Source organism: Physeter macrocephalus, chromosome 20, assembly GCF_002837175.3.
Source record: "Physeter macrocephalus isolate SW-GA chromosome 20, ASM283717v5, whole genome shotgun sequence".
In the NCBI taxonomy this organism is placed as follows: domain Eukaryota; kingdom Metazoa; phylum Chordata; class Mammalia; order Artiodactyla; family Physeteridae; genus Physeter; species Physeter macrocephalus.
Window position 1 is genome coordinate 47,243,837 of NC_041233.1, and position 12,942 is coordinate 47,256,778.

At 35.9% G+C, this 12,942-nt stretch overlaps 2 protein-coding genes across 4 annotated transcripts in view; one reads left to right on the plus strand and one right to left on the minus strand.

Annotated features, from left to right (window-relative positions):
* RNLS (renalase, FAD dependent amine oxidase) overlaps positions 1 to 12,942 on the minus strand; it is a 313,163-nt gene that overhangs the window by 234,799 nt on the left and 65,422 nt on the right. The window lies entirely within an intron of this gene.
* Positions 7,984 to 9,120, plus strand: LOC102986028 (tetraspanin-6-like). The gene is given in 2 exon segments (XM_055080965.1): positions 7,984 to 8,832; positions 8,835 to 9,120. Coding segments are annotated over 2 exon segments (825 nt in total). The 5' UTR covers positions 7,984 to 8,081; the 3' UTR covers positions 8,909 to 9,120.

A 12,942-nucleotide genomic window follows, 5' to 3' on the forward strand; every position in this document is an offset into this window, starting at 1 on the left:
AAATATTATTCTTCTTTAAAAAGTATAGAATAGTGACAACTGATTCAGACAAGGTTTATCACTAGATGCTAAAACCAGGCTATTTAGGAATAGAAATTCACAGTTTCTCCCTGCAGATTACTTATTACTTACAGAGTATCATTCCATAGATAACTAAGTACAAAGAAGAATGGTCCTTTACAATGGAGAGACCTAGCAGTCAACAACTTAACCAACCAAATGATCAAATTATCATCAACAGAGGAACAACCTGCCACCCTGTGCCCTTTGATGTGATGCAGTTAAAAGTACACATGTCATCTATGTCAAAAATGTTTAACCTGGTGGTTCTCAAAGTGTGGTCCCTAGACCAGCAGCATCAACATTAGCATCAGCATTAGAAATGCAAATAGGCCCAACACAGACCTATTGAATCAGGAACTTTGGAAGTAGGCCAAACAATCTATGTTTAATAAGCCCTCCAGATGTTTCTGAAACATGTTAAAATTGGAGAACCAGTGGTTTAACCTGAATTTAATGAGAAAACAGTGAGACAAGTTCAGATCATCAAATTTTCTACTGGTCTAAACTCTTCAAAAAAGTCAAGGTTGCAAATAACAAAAAAAGTAGAGTCCAGGAGGGGTTGTAGGAGGAAACTTTAAGATTAAAGCTAAAGAGAGTAACAACCTAATGCAATGAATTTTAATTGGGTCGTGAATTTAAAATAATAAAAAATAACCAGTTATGATGTCTGCAACTTATCAACCTACTTTCAAATGATTCAGGAAAAATAAACAAAAACAACAAGCAAAAATAAACAAATACAAGATAAACAGGAATTATCTATATATAAAAAGAGAAAATAAATCTGAAACAATGGTAACAATTGATGTATATAGATGTCATTGAGCTATTTTTCAGCTTTTCTGTAATTTTGAACATTTTCATAAGATGGACAAAAATTAATGCGAAAAATATGTCTAGAAACCATAAGAAAGGTGAGCATTCTAAAAGCAAAAAAAGTCAACACACAAAACAATTCCATAAATTCATTTTCACAAAGTGAAATAAAGTATATTGAAGCAACTAAATGCTTGACAACTGAAGTGGCAGAGTTGAGAAGTGGGTTAGTCACTTACTCAGCTCTGACATAGTTTTCACCCCCATATTTTATAGCCACCCACACGTGGACTATATTAAAAAGTGCTGCACTTCCCATTTTCCCCTTTACTACAGAGGAAATGCAGAGAGAGTTAATAACATCATCAACCATAAGCTTTTAAGGTTCAGCATCCTAATAAAACTGATGAATCTTGACTTGCAGCCTCAGCAGTTAAATTACTGCTATGAAAATCACTGCCAATGGCCAAGTTGCATGAAAGAATAATTATACATGTTTACTGTTAACCATCAGTCAAGTCCAAGAGCTATGAGATGAAATATGAAATGCAATGAAATGTGAATGTGTAATCTGAGGGCCTACCTGCCCCAATCTCTCTCTCTCCTCCCTACCCCCCACCCCGCCTCTCTGTCTCTCTCTCTTTCTCTCTCACTCACACACACACACAAGAAATGAGTATAGTATTTTCTCTGGATATTTTTCCTGGAACTTTTAAAAAGCTATTGAAAAATACAAGACAGTAAGTCCTAAATGACATCCCTAAAAGAAGGGGTCCAATCAACTGCAAACAAATCAATAAGGAAAGTGCTATGTTAATGGAAGTATTAAACCTTTCATTTTACAATCATCTGTTCTTGAGAAACTGTACTATCCATAGCAAGATGCTCTCCCCATATTTAAAGTATATGATTTATGGCTGACTTTCTTCTATAGCTTTTATGAGAAAGCATTTTTTAGCTGTCCCATGTGAGTTGCTAACATCTGCACTGATGAAAGAATTGAAAAGAGCAAAATTCACCATGGATTACCACTATCAGATTTTTTAAAAGAGAAGCAATACATTGTAATTTGATGTACTGATAGTAGTTTTTGAAGTACCTTCCAATGTAAATAAACTTCAAAAGATCATAATGAATATTTAATTTCAATGAAGCACACATTGAGAGTTCAAAATTATTGGCCACTAGGAAACTAAATCCACTGATAAAAGAATGTAACCACTTATTATATCCACAGGCATGATTTTGAGCTGTGATTATATGTAAATCTAATGTCTCTACAATTGATAACTGTAGGATTACTGGATATTTCTGCAACCTTAAAACAGAGTAAACAGTCAATAGTGAGAGGAGTTAATCAGTTAATGGATAGCAGTTGCAGCTGCAAAGTGAATTACCATTCTTTGAAAATCTGAATTTTAATCTTGAATGGTCTCTATACTATAAGGAAGAACTATTTTGAAGCCTTTTATTAAGTCTCTTGTCCTGTCTTCAGTTGCCAGCTGTGTATCCATCAGACTTGGGGAAAAGCACAAATTCCAACTGGTGAACAGCTTGAAATTGAGGGTTCTTGAGTGAAGGTTCTCAAGTGAAACAGAGATCTAGAAAGAAATTGTAGCCTTGTGGCTATGACTGTGTTCTAAGCAGACAGACAGACCCCTGTTTGAATAACTCTACCACCTACAAGCTGTGTAACCTAATGAAAATTACATCAGTTTTCCATGCCTTTATTTCCCCATCTGTAAATGGGGATATTTATCTCATGATTATCTCACGATTCCACGAGATAATGTAAAGTATCTGCCAGAGGGTCTGACATATAGTGAGTATTCAGTATATTGCTGTTCTTGTTATTTACCACTATTATTTGATACAATCCTAATGACCTGTACTAGCGTTTCCCCACCAGTAGCTTGTGAATCGTGGGTGATGGTGGTGGTTGTGATGATAGTGGCTGTGGTAACCGTGGGGCGGGGGTTAAAAGACCACAGTCTTGGAACTCTGCGTCTGCTGGTCAAAGCCTGTTTCCTAAATTCCCCTCCACTGCTTTCCCAGTATTCTACCCCATCTAGGAATGTCCCTTTGAGACAATGTTTACATAGAAGAAAACTATGCAGAAATTTAAAGAAACATTGGCATGGACAATGTCAAATATTCCCATTCTCAGCTTAATCCCTAAATATAACTGTTGATTTACTGATTTACTATCACTCTCCTCCATCCTTTCTCAAAGGCACTGCATATTTCCCTCTGGGTTTCAGGATGCAATAGTTTTCAAATGACTGTTTTTCCTTTGGCAAGACACTTTTTAAAATTTGTTGGGGGGGGGGGCGGAGAGATGGCTCTTACACCACTTCTAAGATTGCCCCTGTAGAGTTCTCCTCCTGTATTCCTGAACTAAATTCCTCTGTGGTTCTTATTTGGCCTCCAGAAGAACAAATGCAGAACTTTGAAGTTCAATGTCACAACACTGATGAGTGACCAGGTGGACTCACCACTTTCTTCTCTTTATATGATCATGATTTTTGTGACAAGCTGGTCTTTGACACTGGCAAACAAAGACAGGCAATTTTTGCCCATTGTCCTAAATAAAAGACAGAATTACTTTTGTCTGTGAGCTCCATGAGAAAACAGACCCCATATATTTTGTTCCTCACTGCATTCTCAACACCTAGCATAGTGGCTGGTGTGGGTAGACATTGGGAAAGTATTTGTTGAATAATAGAATGAATGGCAGAAAGAAAGTAAGAGACAAAGTAAGAGAGAAAGGGAAGGCAGAAAAAAAGAAAAAGAGCAATTCTAGTCCCAGTTCTGAACTCAGAATGAAATATATAAAATTGATTGCCTTTTTCAAAAATGCCACAAAATGGTTAAGTTGAATGTTTAAAAACAGTTTAGGTTAAAAAAATGAAGGATTAGGGTACAACTCAAAAGTAAATGCAAAACGTGATTGTACAGGTGAGCTGTTCTCTACCAAGTTCACAATTAGAAAAAAGTAAGGAGGATTAAATAGTAAACACCTACAAGGAAGGATATCCTTACAACTATGATTATTAAATACCAAAATAGATGCCAATTGGTGATATAATCTTTCTTCCTCAAATATTTTTGAAAACACATGAGTGATACCCATCTGCCTGGAACAATTTAGGAATATTTCTGCCAAGATGACTTATCAAACCCCATTCCAATGCTAATAAATTTTTCACAGTCTCCTTTCTAGCCATGACCAAATGGCCAATGTAAGTAATCCCCTAGGATATTAACATTTGGAGTACATGTGCCTACTGAGGCTTTTAATATAAATGAACATTTAGAGAATAATTCAGGATTAGAAATCTCAACCATTTCACATTTCATGAAAGTATGTCAAGTTTATGTCAGATTTTTAAGTGAAGGACTATGTTTTCACCAACAGAATAGCATGGTATGTATATAAATTGAATGCACACTTGGGATAATAAGCAACTGTATGGTGTAATAGAATAGAAAACACCACATTTAAAAAATTATAACAAAAAAACATTTGGGCAGATAATTCTAACCATTCTGATAATAACAGGTTAAAAGAATAGTACAAAAAAAGAGAAAAGAAACCTTTAAATTTTTTCAATTATTCAAACTAGCAAGAAATTATTTAAAATTTTAATTTAAATAGTTTTACTTATTTAAACTTTCCACTGACTCACATCACAAGCAGCTTCAGAATAAAGCTTTGCCAAACTTCTCCTGTCCCTAAAATGTTTCGTTCCATAGGGATCAAATTATAGCAATATCTCTATTAATAAAGAGGATATACTGTATCATCCAAGAAGAAAATAACAGATAAGCAAGTTTAATATTTATTAAAGGCTTACCATGTGCCAAGCACAATATTCATTAACACCTAACATACACTTACAACTTTAATCCACATAAAAAGACTATGAGGTAGATACAATTATTATGCCCATTTTACATATGAAAAAACTGAGGCTCTGAATGGAAACAATAGGAAACATAAAAATACAGATTAGGGTGAGGGAGAAATCTATCCATTCTAAAATGTGGATTCTCTAGGGCATTATCTCCCTCCCTCCCTATCAAGCCAATCATTGGTAGGTTCCTGGCCTTTAGCTGCACTGAGACGTTTAGGCCCTCATTTCTCAGGAGAATCATTTCTCAGTGATACACAGGCCAGGAGTGATTGCATCAGCTCCCTCACTTCCTGAGTGACCAAGATGTGGGGTGTGAAAGAGAAAAGTTAAGAATAATACCATAGTTTTTGGCTTGAGCAACTGGAGTTAGACAGCAGTGTCATTTTCTGAAATGCAGAAAACTGTGGGAGAAAAATGTTTGCAAAGGGAAAAATCAGAAGTTTTCTTTGGATGAGTTAAGTTTGAGGTGCTTATCAGACAAGCAGGTGGAGTTCCCAAGTAGGCTGGCGTTCAGGGCAGAGACCCAAGCTGAAGATGTACATTTGGGACTTAAAGTCATGAAATTGGATGAGGAGGGTGTAGATGGGGAAAGGAAGAACATTAGGTTGAGTCCTGGACACTCCAACATTTAGAGGTCTAGAGAATATCAGAGAAAATGAGCAGAGGACATGAAGATAAAAGGTAAGAAAGAGGTAAGAAAGATAAAAGGAGCGTTGTCTGGGAAGCCAAGTGAAGACAGTATTTCAAGAAGGAGGGAGTGATAGTAATCTACACTCAAGTACCCCAGGTAGGTCAAGTATGATGAAGGTTGAGGACTGATAGTTGGATTTTGCAATCTGGAGATCACTGACTTCCTTGACAAACTGATAGTCATGCTGTAGATAAAATTTTGTTTCCTATTTTTTTCATTTGCCATTAAACACTCTTTGAAACCATATTTTTAATGCCTGCATAATATCCCATAATATAAATGTACAATGATTTATTTAATCAAATTGTTATTGTGGATATTTAGATTATTTTCAATTTTTACTTTGGTAAATAACAAGGCAAAATCATCCTTGAATGTAAATCAGTCATACTATATTTAAGTGAACTCAAATGAGTACTATAGCATGCATTAAAATAGTACAAAATACAAGGAAAATTTTGCCACTAAATAGCATTTACAATTACATTTATTATTCATAACACTTATATTATTTATTATAATATTTAATTCTATAATATTTAATATTAAATAGAATATTTATAATTATTATTATATTTATAATACAATACTGTAACAAAGAAGGTGGGAAAATCCTGTATGTAGTAATCCCTTGATAGTGCTGACTACTCTTATTAGCTATTATTATTTTCTTTTTTAAAGGAGGGTGAGATTTAGATTAAAAAGTGTTTGCATACTTTTATGTCAGCAACAAGTCCCCTTCTGCCATAATTCTTGCTGCAGTAAACTGTCAGTGGAAGTTCTATTTGGGAGGTTTTTATTACATATAAATACATATACATATAAATAAGGTTTTCTTCATATGTGCATATAAAATATAAACATGACAATTTATAATGAAAGTGCTCTACAGTTCACAAAACATTTTCCATTCCATTTCTTGACTGATGCTCAAAAAGCAACATGGGTAACAAAAGCTCCCCATTAAGCCCGTTGTCTGAACTTGTCATTTTTTACTCTTCTCTATCCTTCCCCATACATGGTCAAAAAGAAACTCATCTTCAATATCATCCATGGCTCCTAAATGTCTGTAAGATAGAGTTCACAATTCTTAATGTTGCATCTAAGTTTTCTTCATAATCCAGCCTGTCATTTTCATTTTCATTCTCTTCCACTACTCTCCACAATGCATTCTGCACTCCAGCTACTCTGTACTGCTTGAGTTCTCCAGTGAGCACTTCCCTTCCCACCTTTGTGCCCTTTGTTCAGCCTGTCTCCTCTGCTTGGAATGCAGTTCTTCCTTGCACTACTTGGCAGTGCAAAAGGCAAAGGTTTTGCAATTATATAGACCTATGTCCCAGCTGTGCCTTTTTCAGGTACTAAATTTGGGCAGATAATTTTTGCCCAAATTTTTCAGGTACAAAAATTTGCCTTGGCAAATTTTTGATCTTTTCAGAAACTCTTTTTCTCAGCTGCAAATGGTGACAATAACACCTACCTTGCTGGATGGCAGTGAGAATTATATAAAGTAAGACATCAAAAGTATCAATTATGTTTTCAAACTCTACTTTTGAGTAGATAGTAAATGCACATGACTCAAAACTCAAAAATGTATGAAAGAATAAATCTCCCTTTCATCCCATCCCCCAGATGAAGTCCCTTAACAGAGGCTATATTTTTTTCCAATTTTTTGCACATACTTTAAGATATTATACACAAATGGCGGTGTACATATACAGTCTTTGATATCTTTCTTATTTCACTTCATAATATATCTTGGAGAGTCTTCCCCGTCTGTAAATAAACATCTGTCTTTTCCTTTTTTTAAATAGCTGTCGTGTTCCATCGTATGGATGCACCATCATTAGATAAGCCATTCCCCTATGGATAGACTTGAAGATTACTAGCAATCTTTTTTTCCCAAATATTTTATTATAAAGGTTTTCAAACATACACAAAAGTTTAATTTTGCAGTAAACACTCATATACCCACCAGCTAGATTCTATAAATAATATTTTATTATACACTTGCATTATCACATATCTATCCATCCCTCCTATATTTCTATTAATTTCAGAATACGTTGCAGATATCATCACACCTCCCTTGAAATACTTAATGTGTAAAATTTATTATTAGATATTAAAATTTTGCTATTACAGTTAGTGCTGCAATGAAAAGCTGTATAAACACTATTTCACATTTGTGTGGATATTTCAATTAGAAATTGAACTGTTAGAAATTTGTACTTATAATTTTGAGGGATATTGCCAAGTTTTCCTCTGTCGAGATTGTAACAATTGACACTTCCACCAGAAATGTAGGTATCTGTTTCTCTTTACCTTTATAATACATTATCAAATTTTAAAATATCTTCCAATACCAAAGGTGAAAATATTTTGTAGTTTTATACTGTATCTTTTTTTTCATATGTTTAAGAGCCACTCATATTTCTTTTTATTTCAACTCTCTAGTCCTTTGCATATGTTTCTACTGAATTACTGGCCTTTTCATACTGATTAGTAGAACTCTTTATATTTTAAGGAAACCAGCCCTTTGTACTATAAGCTGCAAATATTTTTTCCAAGTTTTTCATTTCTATTTTGATTTTAATATGACTTATTTTCCCAAGCATAACTTTATTTTGTTAATTTACTTCCAAGCAGTACTTAATACTGATTTAGGGGGGCAGGGTCTCGGGCTAGTCATGGCGTCCCCGTCTCGGAGGCTGCAGACCAAACCGGTCATCACTTGTTTCAAGAGCGTCCTCTTGATCTACAAATTCATCTTCTGGATCACTGGTGTTATCCTTCTTGCTGTTGGCATTTGGGGCAAGGTGAGCCTAGAGAATTATTTTTCCCTTTTAAATGAAAAGGCCACCAATGTCCCCTTCATGCTTATTGGCACTGGCACTGTCATTAGTCTTTTGGGCACCTTTGGCTGTTTTGCTACCTGCCGAGCTTCTGCATGGATGCTAAAACTGTATGCAATGTTTCTGACTCTCATTTTTTTGGTTGAACTGGTCGCTGCCATTGCAGGATTTGTTTTCAGACATGAGATTAAGAACAGCTTTAAGAATAATTATGAGAAAGCTTTAAAGCAATATAACGCTACGGGAGATTATAGAAGCGATGCAGTAGACAAGATCCAAAATACGTTGCATTGTTGTGGTGTCACCGACTATAGAGATTGGAAGGATACTAATTATTACTCAGAAAAAGGATTTCCCAAGAGCTGCTGTAAACTTGAAGGTTGTCCTCCTCAGAGAGATGCAGATAAAGTAAACAATGAAGGTTGTTTTATAAAGGTGATGACCATTATAGAGTCAGAAATGGGAGTTGTTGCGGGAATTTCTTTTGGAGTTGCTTCCAGCCGATTGGAATCTTTCTAGCCTACTGCCTCTCTCACGCCATAACAAATAACCAGTATGAGATAGTGTAACCAGCATAACACGGGCCTATTCCTCTCCAACTTTAAGGATATTAACATCCCCACCCCCAACCCTGTGAATTACAAGATCACCTGGATGGAAGACCGACATTTCTTACAGATAGAATGAAAAACTATACCAGTAGTCTGATTCGATCAAGACATTTGCTTGATATGTTCGAAGTCCACCTTTTGTCCCATTCATGTTAGATAGTTGAAATCCCCGTCACGCTGAAACACTGGAAGAGCTTAGTAAATTGTAAATTAAGCAATAAAAAAAAATACTGATTTAGTATTTCTCCATTACCTACTGCCTCAGTCTCACAACTGCTTCACTCAAACTCTACTGAATTATTTTCAGGGCCTAGGTGTCCTGTGTCTTTCCCACGTATGGGATCCTGTATATGCTGTTTCTTTGTGGAGCATTCTCTCAGTTTTCTTCTCCTGGCTGATTTCTACTAGTCATTCAAAACTCACCTGAAGACTGCTTCTACAGTAAAGGTTTACCTTAATTCCCTAAGACAGGTTTCAATGGTCTTGTGCTGTCCTTTCAGAGTGCCTTATGTGCACCCTGATCAGAATATTATCCTTCTGTAATGTAATTAACTACTTTCTTACTTTCCCCTCTAGATCTTTGGGGAAAAAGACTGTTATTTATTCATTCATCATTGTATCTTCAGCCTCTAGCCAAGTACCTGGCATACAAGTAGGTGCTCATAAATGTTTAAGGCAAAAAGTAAGAAAAGAAAAAGGGGAAGGAGCGGGGAGAGTGGGAGCAATACATAAAAGGTGTTATGGGCAGAACTGTACCCCTCCAAATTCATATAATGAAGCCCTAACCCCCAGTACCTCAGAAAGTGACTCTATTTGGAGATGGGGCCTTTAAAGTGGTGAATAAGGTAAAATGGGGCCATTACTGTGGGGCCTTAACCCAATCTGTCTGGTGTCCTTATAAAAAGAGGGAAATTGGACACACAGAGAGATACCAGACATGCATGCAGACAGAGGAAAGACCGTGTGAGGACACAGGAAGAAGGTGGCTGTCTACAAGTCAAGGAGAAAGGCTTCAGGAGAACCTACTGATGCCTTGGTCTTGGACTTGTAGTCTCCAGAACTATGAGAAAATAAATTTCCATTGTTTAAGTCACCCAATCTCTGGCATTTTGCTATAGTAGCCCTAGCAAACTAATACACAGTCCTAGAAAACAAATACAGAGGGTTAGAGGACATAGAAGGGAAGATGCCTGGGTTAGGGTCTACCTAAGTGTAGGGCATTAGAGGCATATGAAAGATTCATATGTCCTGGCAAGTATGTCAAACTGAGAAAAAAACGATTCTTTATTTTCCATTCAGAACAAAGAGGAGAGGGTGGTTTTAAATTAAAACCTCTGTTCTCTAGATTATAATGTGAACATATAATTAAATTTGATCTTGATTGGGTAAGGCTCTCTCAGTCATAATTCTCATGGATTTAAGTCATAAACTATAATGGATTTACATGGTGTGAGAATTTAGTCTGATTATAATAAGCCACTCAAGCTTAAGGAGGCACATGCATTCACAGCAATATTGCATTGTTGGGACTGTTGAGAAATCCCTATAATTTTTAGTCTGTCTATAAAGTTGGATGGCATTTTATGATTTAGTGTTTCCCTCTTCACTACTGAGTTAGTTTCAAAGAGATGCTTTTCTTAGAAAATGAAATCTGACACACTGGCATACTCAACAGCATTATGAAAAAGGAAAAATTAATCATGGGACATGAAGTTCTTGAGAGCTTTTTTGTGGTCGTATGTTTCATCTCTTATCATGGCCATATTTTTGTATTAAAAACTATATGCTAACTTGGAAAAACTGTCTATTTCCCTTCATATTTTGGGTAAGTCAATATATCTATGACAGTATATAAATCATTAAGTGAAATCAAGTAATGTCTGGTTTTCATCTCAAAATATGATTGAAATGTGTGAAATTATATTCTGTCTGTATTATGACAGCTATGACCAGGAGACGACATGGTTAATTTCCCTACAGACTATAAAATCACCCAGCCAGGAATGGTGAAAGCTGTTAATCAGGAAGATAACCTTTGAAAGCCTTGTGCCTTTCATAATGGTTGCTAGTTAAATATGAACATCTGGGAAATCATTATAAATTCATTGTGCATAAATCTATTGCCCTATGTACAGAACTCCATTTTATCACAAGCAGACTTTCCTTAATAAGGAAAGAATAAATGTATCAACTTTTTTTAACCATACACAGATTTGATGTACCATTTATTAACAAAAATTGGCATTGCCCTTGGATGTCCATAACGCTGGCTATAAAATGGGGATAATAATATTTAGCTGAGAACATATCTAAAAGGTTTAATGTTTTAACAATGCTTTGAGAATTTAAATGCTTTGAATGTGCTAATTTTTATGATGTCTCAGAGGTTCACTTTAATATTTATCTTATGATATATGAAGTAAACTGAGTGAAATGGCCTTCTGTTTTACGCATACATACATACATACGTAACATAGGTTGATAAATTTTCATGATTGCCACAAGCCAGTCCTTATTCTTCTAATATTTTTTACTAGTAATCTAGAAATAATCTTTCAACATGGGCACTTACACCATTCAGTGAAGAGGTTTCTTATAGACTTCTTTTTTTTAAAATAAATTTATTTATTATTTTTATTTATTTATTTTTGGCTGTGTTGGGTCTTCGTTGCTGCGTGTGGGCTCTCTCTAGTTGCGGCGAGCAGGGGCTACTCTTCGTTGCAGTGCACGGGCTTCTCATTGCAGTGGCTTCTCTCATTGTGGAGCACGGGCTCTAGGCACGTGGGCTTCAGTAGTTGCGGCACGTGGGCTCAGTAGTTGTGGCTCACGGGCTCTAGAGCACAGGCTCAGTAGTTGTAGCGCACGGGCTTAGTTGCTCCGTGGCATGTGGGATCTTCCCGGACCAGGGATCCAACCCTTGTCCGCTGCATTGGCAGGCGGATTCTCAACCACTGCGCCACCAGGGAAGCCCTAGACTTCTTATAGACACAAATGTTGAAGGCCTAAATTACTTATGAAAAGTGAAAAGCCAAAGAGAGTCATATAATTTTTAACTGAATAAACATTCTCCCACCTAACAAAACTTGATTATCAATGCCAGAAGATTTTGAGAGGCAATTCTCATGCCATTTGAAAAGGAACACTGAATTTTACACAATGGGAAACAATGAACAGATTACAGCTCTGCCTAATGGTGTTAAGATACTAAAACTCTTTTGTTATAAATCTTAATTTGCTGAAGTATATAACTAGGACAGACCCTAATCCCAAATGAAACTTAACTGAAAGTTGTTTTTAAAAACATGGTAGGAGACATTTCTCTTTTTAATGCTGCCAAACAGAACTGACTCTGGACATTTCTTCATTGCCCTTTCAGCCAACTTAGACCATAATGAGAACCAGTCCTTTTGTTTTTTAATCCAACAGCTTACATAAAATTTAAAATCTAGATTCTTTATTAAAATACATGAAAAAGGGCTTTCAAAAAGCTTGGCATTAAGGGTATACATATTTATCCATAACAGTAGGTAACATACATATGTATAATATAACCCACAGGCAAAATAATAGTGTGCATCTGTCATTTATACTTGTGGATAAGGCATATCTATTCCCTAGAATAAGCTTTTCTGTACTAACATTGGAGAGGAAATTATTTCAATACATCAGTATGAAAAAAAAAATCATAGCTGAAACAGAATGCTAAAATACTATGTAAATTAGGTCAGAAAATCTTACAAGAGATCCTTATAACATGTCATTTAAAATTGTAATTGAATAAATATTTGTGTAATTGGTTTGTTACTCATCTCCCCCATTAGTTTGTGAACTGAGGTGCTAAAGTACTTGCTTTTTGTTTTGTTTTCTTGGGTTTTTTTGCGGTATGCGGGCCTTTCACTGTTGTGGCCTCTCCCGTTGCGGAGCACAGGCTCCGGACGCGCAGGCTCAGCGGCCATGGCTCACGGGCCCAGCCGCTCCGCGGCATGTGGGAT